At 36.6% G+C, this 14240-nt stretch overlaps 1 protein-coding gene across 1 annotated transcript; it reads right to left on the bottom strand.

Annotated features, from left to right (window-relative positions):
- Positions 1–12655: 12655 nt before the first annotated feature.
- Positions 12656–13612, bottom strand: LOC122731830 (olfactory receptor 5B2-like). The gene has a single exon (XM_043972096.1). It carries the CDS (start codon positions 13610–13612, stop codon positions 12656–12658), a length of 957 nt encoding a protein of 318 aa, XP_043828031.1.
- Between the last annotated feature and the right edge of the window lie 628 nt (positions 13613–14240).

The raw sequence follows: 14240 nt of genomic DNA, 5'->3' as shown, positions 1-14240 counted from the left end.
AGATGTCCTTTGAGGGTGAGGTCATTCACCTACAACAAAAGAGTAATTATCAGAAAAAATTTCATTCTATATGGGAAATGACTCCAAGACATAGAACATGGTCAGAGGCCTATTTTATATGAAGGCTAGAAATAAGCAATGAAGGGACCAAAAACATCCAGGTCTTTGTCATAGTAGTTATTCTAGGTGCTCAAAATTTACTTATTCATTTTCTCATAATGAGAAAGAATTCTGCTTGTATTAATTCTAATTTTTTTTCAATCTACTACAAATTTAACAATCACCAAAGTGGCATTTCCCACTTTAGGAAAAGGAAGTGTCTGGCAAAAATAAACATAAGAAAGGGGATTATAGTTGGTCAGGGCTGAAGAATTTGTTCTTTTCTTATGAATATGCTTCACTCTGATGAAGAGAGAAAAGAGGAATAAAAGAGAAGAGGGAGGAATAAAGTAAGAGGCAAGTTTAAAAACAGAGAGAGGGGAAAGGATCAAAGAAAGTTAGCCAAGAGCTATCTGGGATCCTGCTTAGTCCTGGAATTTTTGTAGCTTTAAGCTTTATGCAGTGGACTTCAGTCACCAGGTCATGACTAGGAGCAGTTACTAATGGACACCAGTTGCATTGTTGTGGAAATCATCTGTCAAAAAGACTTTTAATGGATCACTTAACAATGAATCTAAGACTTCTAAATTTGTTTCCTTCATACCCCCTGCCTCTTTTTCAATTCTTCACTTTTGCCACTATAGAAACAGAAGGCAACTACAAACAGGGATATTTTGCTCTTTCATTCACTAAATGTTTTTTGTGACCCAGAGAACTCACCAATCTTTGGGTTAGCCTCCTTCAAGTTTGACCTAAAATCTTTCCTACTGGAAGCCTTTCTTGATCCTTTGATCTCTTTTGATTATCTCTAATTTATTCTGGATATAGTTTGTTTGTAAACTGTTATTTGTATATTATTTATATAAAGATTTTGAACTCCTTGGGGGCAAGGAGTATTATCTTTCTTTGTATTCTTAGTGCTTAGCCTGGTGCTGGACACATAGTAGGTGCTTAATGAATGTTGATAGACTGATTAGTCCATGGTAATCCTCCCTTTCTGAATTAAACTAAGTTGGTCTTTAGGCATCAGACAAATACATAGTCCTTCCCCTGGAAGGACTTGGAAGCTTGGAAGGACCTGCCATAGTTGTGCATCGCTTACTCTTAGAGTACTTCGTTTCATCTCTACCACCATGAGTTACAAGAAGTTTTTAGAGAGGTTATAAGTAGGCTGTCACATGCTATCTGTGACAATTGGTATCATCAATATGTGTATATATATTAATGTGTATATGTGTATACACATATGTATATATGTGTGTCACATGTGTGTACATATATGCATTGCTTTGTCATTTTCTGTCTCTCTCCCTGTCTATTTTTCCTTTCTTTGTTTGCCTGATTATCCCTGTGTACTATCTATCTATCTGTGGGTCTATCTATCTATCTATCTATCTATCTATCTATCTATCTATCTATCTATCTATCTATCTATCTATCTGAGTCTCCTCAAAGAACAGCTATTGATTTCTTGATAAAAATGATATTTTTATTCATCAAAAGTGCTAAAAGAAGGAACAAATATGAGAAAATTCTATCCTGCATTTGATTCTAATAAATCATGAGGAATTTTGATGTAGGATTTTAAAAAATGGGAATGTTACAAGAATAGGAAGAAAGTAATTAAATCATAAAATTTGAGATAGATAAAGAAAGGAAAACTAGTTCTCGTCAAACATACACATTATGCTTGGGGAGGGTCAATTCCAGATATTGTAGAGGAAGGATAAAGTAGGATCCTGTGGATTAATTCTTCAGGGATTTCAAATTTGATGGGATAGAAAGGTCTCAAGAAGGAAATTTTGAAGATACAAGAAGAAAAATTGATAATTTTACAGACTTAGATATGAAAAAATGCAGAAAAGAACAAAAGGAGAAGTAACAAAGGATGAATGCAAAAGCAGATTGTATCTGAAAGCAGTAGAACCAGAGAAGTGCCAGGGCTCACTTTGAACTGAGGGGAACTCTGAGAGCTAAAAACTACAAAAAGGTGGGTATTTTTATTGGGAAAAAAACTGGATATTTAGGGAAACAAATGATAATCAAATAAGGAACTGGACTGATTCTCAAGACAGATGAAACAAGTACAATGAATGACAAGAAAAGGAAGAGCTGCTCAATTTGTATTTTGCTTCTATTTTCTCTGACAAGGAGAATAATCTTTGGATTTAGAAAAACGAAACAACTAGGAATTGATACCAAAGATAATAAGAATTAGCACTTATGTTAGTGGAGCGAAGCAGTTATTTGGTATCTATTATGTGCCAGACACAGTTACATTTAATAAATATAATCTTATTGATTCTCACAAGAACTCTGTGAAGTAGGCACTGTTATTAGCCCCACTTTTAAGTTGAGGAAACTGTGTTTAACAGGGATTATGATCTTGCCCACAGTCATACCATAAGTGTCTGAGGCTGGATTTGAACTCAGGACTCCAGTTCCAGTGCTCTATCCACCCTACCAGAGCTGCTTCTTAAAACTTTGCAAAGTACTTTAAATACCTGGGACCATTTGATCCCCATTACAACCTTAGGACATGCATGGCTAACAGAAAAACCAATTTGACATCACATTGCATGAAGAATCACAGTATCCAGACATACAGAAGTAACCCTTTATAATCTGCATTTGGAGCAATGTGTTCAGTTGTGGGATCCACGTTTAGGAAGGACATTGATGGACTACAGATTTTCTAATGGAGTTTAGGAGAAGGACTTTGGAATCTTGACATATAGGGATTGATGGAAGAAACTGAATATGTTTGGTGTAGGGAAGATAAAACATGGGTGTTAGGGTAGAGGTTGGGATTAAAGTTCTCTTCAAGTATCTAGAGAACTAACATATGGAGGAAGCATTTGGTTTGTTTTATTTGTACCCAAAGGGAGGAAAGGTTAGACATTAAGAAGAAACAAACTTGGGTTTACTATAAGGAAACTATTCCAAAAATGTTGCTGTTCAGAAGTAGAAGGGGCTGCCTTAATATGTATTGGATTTTCCCTCACTTGGAAGTCCTGACACAAGGGCTAGTTGACCTCTTGTTCAATATATTTCACACAGAGAGAGAGATTAGAGGGATGGAGACAGAGATTTTAAAAAAAAAGATTAATTTCTCATTTTATGGGAAAATTTGATTCCTAGCTTTTCTTATTGGCACTGTGACCATGGGCAAGTCACCTCACCACAGAGCCTCACTTCACTCATCAGGGAAAAGAGGATAAAATTCATGGTACCTCCATCATAGGACTGTTCTGAGTATAGAAGGAGATAATTCTGCAAGGTGCTTTGCAAACCTTAAAGCTCTATAAAAGAATTATTTACTGTTATTCTCATTTACACCACTGCTGCTATCTGTATTATCTTTCACAAATCCTCTAACGTCTTTTACTCCTAGGATATTATGGACCTCAGTTTGCCCACTGATAAAGAAAAGATATTAGACTACATGACCTTTGAGGTCCTTCCCATCTCTGAATCAATGATCCTGTGAAACTTTTAACCAGCATTAATTTTAAAGATATCTATTAGAAAAAAAGATATCCATTAGTCTTCATAAAACCACATTGTAAGATTTTTTTCTAATGTGGTTAATGTGAGACTGATAGGTAAGGGCAAATTAAATAAAACTTTATCTTATAGACTATTAGAAGATTAGAAAAAAATCTAGTTTTTCCATCTCAAGACAATGAAGGATTTTCCTTTAACATAATAGTAACTATGTTAAGTAGAAAACAAACAACTTAGAGTCAAAATTCGTAGTAATGTTTATCTCATACATGATACACATGCCATTTTAATAATTGACAATATTGAGTCATATATGTATAGACAGAGTCAATGACAATCCTTTTCACTGGTGAGTTTCCATGACTAGAGAGAGCCCTGCTTGGTTGCCAGGGCTGACAGGGTGATGTGTTTTCTACTCAGAAATGCCCAAGTGTTGGTGAATATCACACTCTTGGAAAGATAATTGATTAGGAATCTGAAGACTTGGGCTCTAAGCTTACTTGAATATTTACTAATTTCTTTTATGATTTCATGAACATTCATCGATCTTTCTATACCTCTGTCTGCTCACTAAGCCTCAAGTTACTTCTCCATTAAAGGGGGAGGGAGATAATAATAATGGAGTTTATCTCACACAGTCATTGGGAGATTCAAATGATAAAATTGATTTAAAGCTCTTTCCAAATGTTACATATATATGAGCCATTAACTTTCAGGCAAGGACTCTTTCATCTAAATTTTTTTATCAAACCCCTCCCTGAAGTTTTTAATGAAGTGCCTTGTGCAGAGTATACCCTTAATCAACATTATTTAATTAAATGTTCACTTGGACTACACAATCACCTGTCCCTCAAATGGCTCCTTCAGTTACCGAAGGATGATAAGCTTCAAAAGTTGAAAGTAGTAGATAATAAGAGGTGTTTATAGAGCCCTTGGATATCTGAACACCATTTCCATACATGATCTTATTTGAACCTTAAGACAGTCCTATGAAATAAGTACCACTAGTGTAATTATGCACAATTTATTGATAAGGAAATAGAAGTCAATAGACTTACCAATGGGAAAAGTTAGTCAGTGCCTGAGATAGAGGAGGTTTTTATCCAGGCCCTCCTGCAGGTCCTCTACATCCAGCAATATTTCTACTATTCCTTGGTGTCTGCATAAACACGGAAGTCATGGGATTGAATATCCTAGAACCTAGCTGGCTTGATAATAGAAAAAGGTAGCCAGAACTCCAAAGAAGAGAGTTAGCCAAGAATTTTATTCAAGGTTTGGCCCTGGAGTTCCAAGCCATATAATGACTATTGAATAACAAAATTCCAAACATATAATCATATTAGAGAAACTCTTCACAAGTCACTGGGGCAAAGAGTTCAAGGGTTCTTAGTGGCAGAGTGGCCACTTCTGGCCATTGCTGCATCATGGATAACAGTAGAATTCATGATGCCCAATCCTACCTTCCATTCAGTTCAGCCTCAGGAAGTAAAAAAGAAACTAGATAAATGAGTGAATGACTCAGGGAATTTGACCCACTCACTGTTTCCCCAGCACTGAACCCTATAGTGGTATGTTTCAATGTCAGTAGCTGAATTCATGGAAGAGGCAGGGACTTTATGCAATCGGGGAAGGCCTGAAGCTCTTGAGAGAAGGGACTCCCTTGGAGATACCTGGCAGCTCTGCTGCCAACTCATGAACTAAACAAACAATTAAATTCTTCTCTGACCATGGAGAAAAAGCATAGGGACTCTGTCGCAGGCACTTTGTCAATCTTAGCTTATTGTTAGAAAAGTGAAGTAGAAAGGGACATGGACAAGGCCATTGACAAAAGCTAGAGGCTAGACCTGCTTCTACTACCTCCTAGCTATGCGACATTGGCCAAGTCACTGAACATATCCAAGTCTCAATTTATTCTTCTTTGAAATGAGTGTCATAATCTCAGACCTGAAAACAACCAAAAGGTTTTGGTGAAGATAAATGTGATATTGAACATGAAAGAGATGTGGGGTATTCAAAAGATAGCCACAAAATGAGGCAGCAAAAAAAAAAATCACTAAACCTGGTGTTAGATGATCTGAGATGCAACTAGGGGTCACTGTGAAACTTTAGGCAACTCACTTATCCTGGATGACCTTTGATTTCTTCATTTGTAACATGCAAATATATTTATTTGCATGTTGTAACTCTCATGATGGCTGTCAGGATAGTAATTTGTAAATTGCAAATGATATTCCTGTTATCTTTAATATTATTGGTCTTATTTTTAATAATCTACCCAGAGCTCCTAATTTGCCTATTTTCCCAAACTCCATCTGATGCTGTCCTTCTCTGATTCTTACCATTGAGGACACAAACCCTTAAGGTTCTAGTTCAATGGTAACTAAAGGAATGCTGCAATAATTATTCTTCAGGGTTTAAATACAGTCTTTGACAAGCTCCCTCCTACTATTCTTGAGGACAAGACTCAAAAAAAGACAGTAAAGAGCACAGCATAGCAGATACAGAGTTTTTTTAATACTTAGATTCAAGAAATATTCAATAATGGCTCATCACCTTGGAAGGTGGTCTATTCTAAGCCTCTGCCTACTGGTATCTCTCCCACACTGCAAAATCAACTTTTATTTACTGTCTATATATTTTATGTTCACTTACATGTTTATATTTATTTTCATCTGATAAAATTTGGTTCGTTATAGAACTATATTATTTTTATCTTGGTATATCCAGAAATGACACTGGGCCTTAAAGTAGTGGAGTAGTAAATCATTGTGAAATTCAAGTGATTTATCACTTACTTGGACAAATCAACATTGGCATCCTTATCAAATTCTCAGATAGCATAAATCCAGGTGGGGCAAGCATCACGTTGAGTGATCTATTCAAGATTCAAAAAGGTCTCCAGCAGGTCAGAATTTTCAATTAAATCCAAGAAGATGAAATTTTGAAAGGAAACATGAAAAATTTTACAGTTCTGTTAACTTCAATCCAAGGTATTACCTGCTATAAATTGCACCTTATGTTCTAACTCACGTGATCAGATCCAGTGTATAAGTGTAAATGTGTGTTTGTACATTTGTGAGTGCATCTTTTCATTCTTCTAATAACTATGATGATAACTTTTGCCCAAGAATCTCATAAGAAAATGTATATTATTCAATTATAATTAGAAAATTGATAATTTTATTCTACCTATGAATAAAACTTCAAATGCAAATTTATAAAACTTCAATTAATCATTACAAATATTTTCTGTGGCTCATTCTGGAAGCCTTTGAAAAATTAATCCAGAAAGAACTCAAATGTTTGCTCTTATTTGTCAGATTTCCTGAAAAATATCTTTCTTCTATTCATTTTGTTGAATTGAAATAACATTTTAATAAATTAAATAATAAATGATAGTATCTTATCATAATGTAGTGCATATATGGATTTTTTTTTTACAGGGCAACGGGGTTAAGTGACTTGCCCAGGGTCACACAGCTAGTAAGTGTCAAGTTTCTGAGGCCGGATTTGAACTCAGGAACTCCTGAATCCAGGGCCGGTGCTTTATCCACTGCGCCACCTAGCCGCCCCATATATGGATATTTATACATATCTAATTAGAATTAAATGCTAGACTTTTAAAATTTGAACAAAGGATTACAATATTTGGCTTAACATTGGACCCAAACTTAAAGTTTATGTCTGCCTTTGTACTTAAAACAAAAACAAAATGAAAATGATTGCTTACATAAATCTGAAATGGAAATTGTAGGAAAATTTATAATTTCATGGAAGGTAACATATATTTTAAAAATGTAGCTATCTAACCAATCACTGAAACTTTTATATGAATATTTACTTTTTTACTGGCTAAAATCCATCAGTCAATATTTATTATGCATCTATTAGGTATCAGGCACTATTCTGAGTTTTGAAAATACAAAAAGGGGCGGAATTGTGAACTGATCCAATCATTCTGGAGAGCAATTTGGAACTATGCCCAAAAGACCACCAAACTGCGCATACCCTTTGATACAGCAATACCACTACTAGGTCTGTATCCCCAAAAGATTATTGAAAAGGGAAAAGGATCTACATATACAAAATGCACATGTACAGGACATAAATATTTATAGAAGCTCTTTTTGTGATGGCTAAGAATTGGAAATCAAAGGGATGCCCATCAATTGGGGAATGGCTGAACAATCTGTGGTATATGAATGTAATGCAATACTGCTATGCAATAAGAAATGATGAACAGGCAGATTTCAGAAAAACCTGGAAAGATTTGTATGACTGATGCAAAGTGAAATAAGGAGAACCAGAAAAACATAGTACCTAGTATCCACAACATTGTGTGATGATCAGCTATAAATGACTCAGCTCTTCTCAGCAACACATTGATCCAAGATAAGTATAAAGGACTCACAAAGGAAAATGCTATCCACACCTAGATAAAGAACTGATGGACTCTGAATACAGATCACAGCATACTTTTTTCACTTTATTCTTTTTCATTTTTTTCCTTTTTATCTGTTTCTTTTTTCACAATTATGTTTTACATGATAGCATATGTAAAACCAATATCAAATTACCTATCATTTTAGGAAGAGAGGAAAGGAGGGAGGGAGAAAAATTTGGAAATCAAAATCTTATAAAAATTAATGGTATAAGTGTCTTGGCATGTAATTGGGAAAAATAAAATATTATTTAAGAACAAAAAGAATTGAGGCCAACAGGGTTTAAATGACTTGCCCAGAGTCACATAGCTATTAAGTACCAGGTTTAAACTCAGGAAGATGAGTCTTCTAGACTTCAGGCCTGGAACTCTGTCCACTGTGCCATCTAGCTGCTCTTCCTCTTCTGTTGCTTCTCCTTTAATTTTGTAAATAAAAATATTCTCCGTATGGTACCACAGAGGCTAGGGTCTGGAGTATCTTCCCCAGAAAGGACCTCCGTTCATAGTCTAATTGTCAGATTGATCCAGATTACCTAACTTCTTCTCTGAGATCTCCCTCAGGGAAGTGATTCACTGATACAGAGGAGTTTTACTAGAGGCTCACCTCCAATGATAGCTAAGTAGAGTTTAGGAAAAAAAAACTTTTCAGAGTTCAGTACAACTAAGGCAAGGTCAATGGAGATCAGATCCTGTCATATGAGCTAGTTAGAACTCATAGCTAATGTATGGAGACCAGGAGGATGTATTTTCATTTCCTTCCCCTTTCTTATCAGAGACTTAACCTGTGTTTTAGAAAATCTTAGCAATAGAAAATGGTGATGATGCCACTTTACACCTACACAAGCTTCTTGACAGTCTTTTGTTATAGTGAGAAGAGGACTGGACTGGGAGTATCAAAACCTAGGTTCTAGCCCCAGCACAGCCATGAATAAACTGTAGGACCAGGTGAAAGTCATTCAGCTCTTTTGGTGGAGATAATCTGGATCAGAAACCTTGTGCAGGAACATATTCAGACTTCCTTCAGTATGTCAGGGGGAGTTAAGCTACTCCATTCTGAACTCCTGGGGGAATGCATCCTCATCTACATTCCTGCCATTTTCCATCCTGGCACTGGCTTTGTTGCTCCAAACTAACATACATGCACACAGTGTATCTATGACTTTCCAGAACAAAGAACTTCCCCTGGCCATCACACCCCTTAAAGTATTGTCTCCAGGTAGAATTATATTCACATAGTACTTTTAGGTTTCTGACATGCTTTACGTATACCATCTTCTTTGATCCTAACAACAACCTTATAAAACAGGAGCTATGATTCTCATTTTACAGATGAAGAAACTGAGGTTGAGTGAATTGGCTAGGATAACACATCTAGTTAATGACTATGGCATCATTCAAACTCAGGTCTTCTTGACTTCAATTCCAGATCTCTAACCATTACATGACTGAGCTACTTATTGAATCATAAACTCTTTGAAGGGAGGAACTGTCTTGCTTTTGTATTTGTTTTCCTACTGCTAAGCATGGTGCTTGGCATGTAAGGGATACTTAATCATTGTGTCTTTACTCATTCATCTTCTATGAAGCAAACATATTAAGTGCTGGGAAATCAAAGACAAAATGTCATAGATACTGCCCTTCATTGAAGTTATAAAGAGTAACACTAGGAAGTAAGTTAACCTCATTAGAGTAATGCAGAATGGCATTAATATTTTTAAATATACCTGAATATCATTATGATTTCACATTCCATTTCAAATGTGTTAAGTAACTGGTAGAGTGCTATATATTTTCATGCTTTGCAATCCATATTCATGATGGCTTGTGTGGATTCAGAGATATGAAGCAAAATGTATAAGTTTGATATGTCCCAACGGGGCCCCAGGTATCTGGAAGCAGTGGCATTATGTAAACACCAAGCCAAGTACAGGGAATTCTTGAGAGGGATAGAGTGAGGTACTAACAGAATCTTGGAGTCAAAGGGCTCCCTGAGGTCATCAAATTTAATTCATACCTGAAAAGCAATATTCTCTATGACACATCCAATACCTCATACCAATACAAGAACCAAGTCAAATATGTCTAATCTCTCTTCCAAAAGATATATTTTCAAATACTTCACCCACCCACACTTAATTTTTTATTTTCCAAAATGATTATCATCAATGTTTTAACTGTTACTCCTATGGAGTAGTGTCCAGTAAGCCCCCTCCATACATGCTCCAGGAATCAATGTTTTTTCTAAAATGTAACACCTAGGACAGAATAAAATAGTCAGGTGTACTCTGAAAATAACAGAGGATAACAGTACCATCACCTTCTTATTTGGGGCAAAAGATTTCTACTACTGACTGATATTATATTAGTAGCCCACTAATACCAACTGAACCTTTTTGGACAAATCACGCCTTATTTATAGTGACCCAGTGACAGTTTGAATCCAAAATAATTAAAATCCTGAAGAGAAAAGGTGTGGAATCAAAGAGGGAAAAGGAACAGCAAAGAACTACTGAAGTCCCTTGTGCGTCACAAAGTCTTCTGGACTCAGATGGACCCTGTTTAATCCTGGATAAATGGCTTGCAAAAATTGTCTCTCTCTCTTGTTAGTTCAATATTGTTACAAAAATCTATGATAAAGAGAAACTGAGGCATAAAGGTCTGAGCACAATCAATTTATTAGCAATGGTAGCAATTACCAATAAAAGTGATCCAAAGCTTTTCATTAGCCAAGCATTCATCTGGCAATCAGAGCAGGTTTTTTATACAGTTGGTTATGTAAGTACCAGAAGCAATCCAGTGATGCAAATTAACTAAGTCTGTGATTGCTTACCCAGAGAGGAAAGGCAGGCTTTGCTTGACTTGACTCAGCATATTTGCATAACCCAGGGCAACAGGGAAAACACAAAGTTGACTCACATCATCTAAAAAGTCTTATGATGAGGGGCAGCTAGGTGGCGCCGTGGATAGAGCACCAGCCCTGGAGTCAGGAGGACCTGAGTTTGGGTCGGCCTCAGACACTTAACACTTACTAGCTGTGTGACCCTGGGCAAGTCACTTAACCCCAATTGCCTCACTAAAAAACAAAACAAAACAAAACAAAACAAAACAAAAAAAAAGTCTTATGATGGGCAAGCATCCTATGATCAGGTTGACTTATCTCTTCCAAGGGTAAGTAAAAAGATGTGAGTCTTTGTGGTTGGACTTATGCCCATAAAAATAAGGAAGTTAATGCTTACAAATTTTACCAATGAGGCCTATACAATTAAATCTATAATTAATCAAATATTAATTCCAGTGATTAGATATAATTGTCAAACAATAAATAAGCAACAACACAAAATAATTGGGGTATCAATTTTCAGTTTCACATTACCCTTCGAATAGAGTTGTTCCTAGGAAATCAACTTACATGGTGATAGCATAGCATATTTCTAAGTTTCTCCCAGTATGGTCAAGATAGATCTCTAGCTCCTAGTAAATAATTTCAAGTTACCAGTTACTGAACAGTCAGTATTCATACCACAGAAATATCAAAAGATGAAAAACCCAGCAGTGGAACCCCGGTTCAGACACAAAAACAAATAAAGCACCCAAAGAACCTATCAACTAAACAGGAATTGATAGTGATATCAAGATACTACAGTGACATTACAGTGAAATTCTTTTCTCCTACAAAGTTCTTTCCAGACTCTTCAGGCTACCCTGGGGCTTGGATTCCTTCCTAAAAGAAGCCATAGCTCAGGGGTACTCTGGATCCAGTTCCAATAGGCCTCCGAAGACATAATTGAATTTTGAGTTTGAGCATTTGTATTGTAGAAATCAGTACATGCTATAAAACAGGACTTGATTGATTGTTTCCTTGTTTTGTTGATGATCTAGACTCCACAAGGTGATAGAGAAAAAATTAATATGTATTAAATTTAAAATATGTAGAGGATAGATTTTTCTAGAAAGCTGATTCCTAAGTGGTTCCCAGTGCAATGCCATTAACATCAAAGCTAAATTTTTAAGCACAGCTCATTGGCTTTGCTCTAAAAGTACTATACTGTTCAGAAATTATGGAGTTCATCTCCTTCTTTCTTTTTTTTCTTTTGGAGGGACAATGAGGGTTAAGTGACTTGCCCAAAGTTGCACAGCTAGTAAGTGTCAAGGGTCTGAGGCCAGATTTGAACTCATGTCCTCCTGAATTCTGTGCCAGTGCTTTATCCACTACATCACCTAGTTGCCCCCTTCCTCTTTCTAAAAGAATAATAACCAGAATTGCTAGATAAAGCATGTGTGTGTGTGTTTGTGTATGTGTGTGTGTGTGTGCACACGCATATCATTCATTCCACATAACAATCTTATAAGTTAGGGCATACTATTAAGGCCCTTTAAACATGAAGAAATTTAAGCAGAAACTTTAAGTGACTTGCCTAATGTTACACAACATGAAAGTGATTGAGACAGAATTTAAATTCAGCTCTCTCTTAAGTACATCTATGACAGTTTATATTCCATCATGTTACCTCTGCAAAAGTTTGGATTACATTCTGTGTACATAAGAAAAGTAGCCTAACTCAGGGGTTGGATCCCATAGTGGGGAAGGTGCAGATTAGATTTTTCTCTCTAAGAAAAAGCATGATCTAATTGAAGTTGTTGTCCCCTAACAGCTTTCCTAAAAGCATTCTTCACATCTTTGTTCCTAAGACTATAGACGAGAGGGTTCAACATAGGGATGACCATGGTGTAGAACACTGACACCATTTTGTCTGTGTCCATGGAATGGCTTGAGCTGGGTTGAAGGTACATGAAGATGATTGTCCCATAAAATATAAATACAGCTGCAAGATGGGAAGCACAAGTAGAGAAGGCTTTCTGACGACTATCAGCAGAATTGATCTTCAGGATGGTGATGAAGATTAATAAGTAAGAGGTAAAGATGACAAGAAATGGAAAAAAGGTATTGAATGACCCTAAGATAAATAAAACTGACTCAATCATTTGAATATCAGAGCAAGAGAGAACTAGGAGGGGGGGAATATCACAGAAAAAGTGATGAACTATGTTGGACCTACAAAGGGAAAGGCTAAACATGTTTCCTATGACTATAGAGGAGGTCAGAAAGCCACAAATGTGAGAACCACTGGCCAGATGTGCACATACTGTTGGAGTCATGGTAGTGGTATAATGTAGGGGCTTACACACAGCTGCATGGCGATCATAGGCCATGGAGGCTAAAAGAAAACTTTCCGTAGTAACAAAGGCTCCAAAGAAGAACAACTGTGTAGCACATCCATTATAGGATATGACCTTGTCCCCTGTGAGGAAACCAGCCATCACCTTGGGGGTAACAGCTGAGGAGTAGCCAAAATCCACCAGAGAGAGATTGCTGAGGAAAAAGTACATGGGGGTGTGGAGGCGGGAATCCCAGGAGATCAGTGCTACTATCCCCAGGTTCCCTACCAGGGTGGTGAGGTAGATGAAGGTGAACATGATGAAGAGAGGAACCTGAAGCTCTGGGGCATCTGTTAATCCTGTGAGGATGAACTCCTTTGCTGCAGTTCTGTTCTCCATAGATATCATTTGAGAGTGTTGTCATTCATTCACCTGCAACAAAAGAGTAACAATCAGAAAAAAAGCCATTATTTGTGATGAATGACTCTAAGACATAAAATATGGTCAGAAACATTTCTGATGTGAGGGGCAGAAATAAGAAATTAAGGGAACAAGAGCATCTAGGTAGTAGCCATTGCAATTACTCTATATCCCCAAAATTCATGGATCCATTTATTTTTCAATCTATTACACACTTAAAAATTTCCAAAGTGACATATCCAACTTCAGGAATGGAAAATGTCATTCTCTGGTAAAAATCAGCATAAGAAAGGGCATTATTGTTTTTCAGGGTTGGAGACTTAGCTCTTTTCATGTGCATATGCATCATTCTGATGAAGAGAAAAGAGGAATGAAGGAGAAGAGGGAGGAATAAAATGAGGGAAGCTAAAAGACTGAAAGATGGAAGAAGAGTATCAAAGAAAGTTGTCTAAGATTCTACTGGAATCTTCCTTTGTTGTGGAATCATGGTGGCTGTAAAGTTTTTACGGTGGACTGAAGTTCCAATTTCCTGAGGAGGAGGAGCCGCCAGTGGATACCAGTTGCATAATTGTGTCAGCTGTCTATCAAAAAGGCCACTGCTGGACCACATAACAAT

This window comes from Dromiciops gliroides, chromosome 6 (assembly GCF_019393635.1).
Source record: "Dromiciops gliroides isolate mDroGli1 chromosome 6, mDroGli1.pri, whole genome shotgun sequence".
Classification (NCBI taxonomy): domain Eukaryota; kingdom Metazoa; phylum Chordata; class Mammalia; order Microbiotheria; family Microbiotheriidae; genus Dromiciops; species Dromiciops gliroides.
Note: the sequence above shows the minus strand (reverse complement) of the source record. Positions and strands in the feature narration are given on the sequence as shown.

What these genes read in the sequence shown, in the direction of transcription:
- LOC122731830 (XM_043972096.1), bottom strand. Translation starts at nt 13,612, where the DNA reads ATGATATCTATGGAGAACAGAACTGCAGCAAAGGAGTTCATCCTCACA.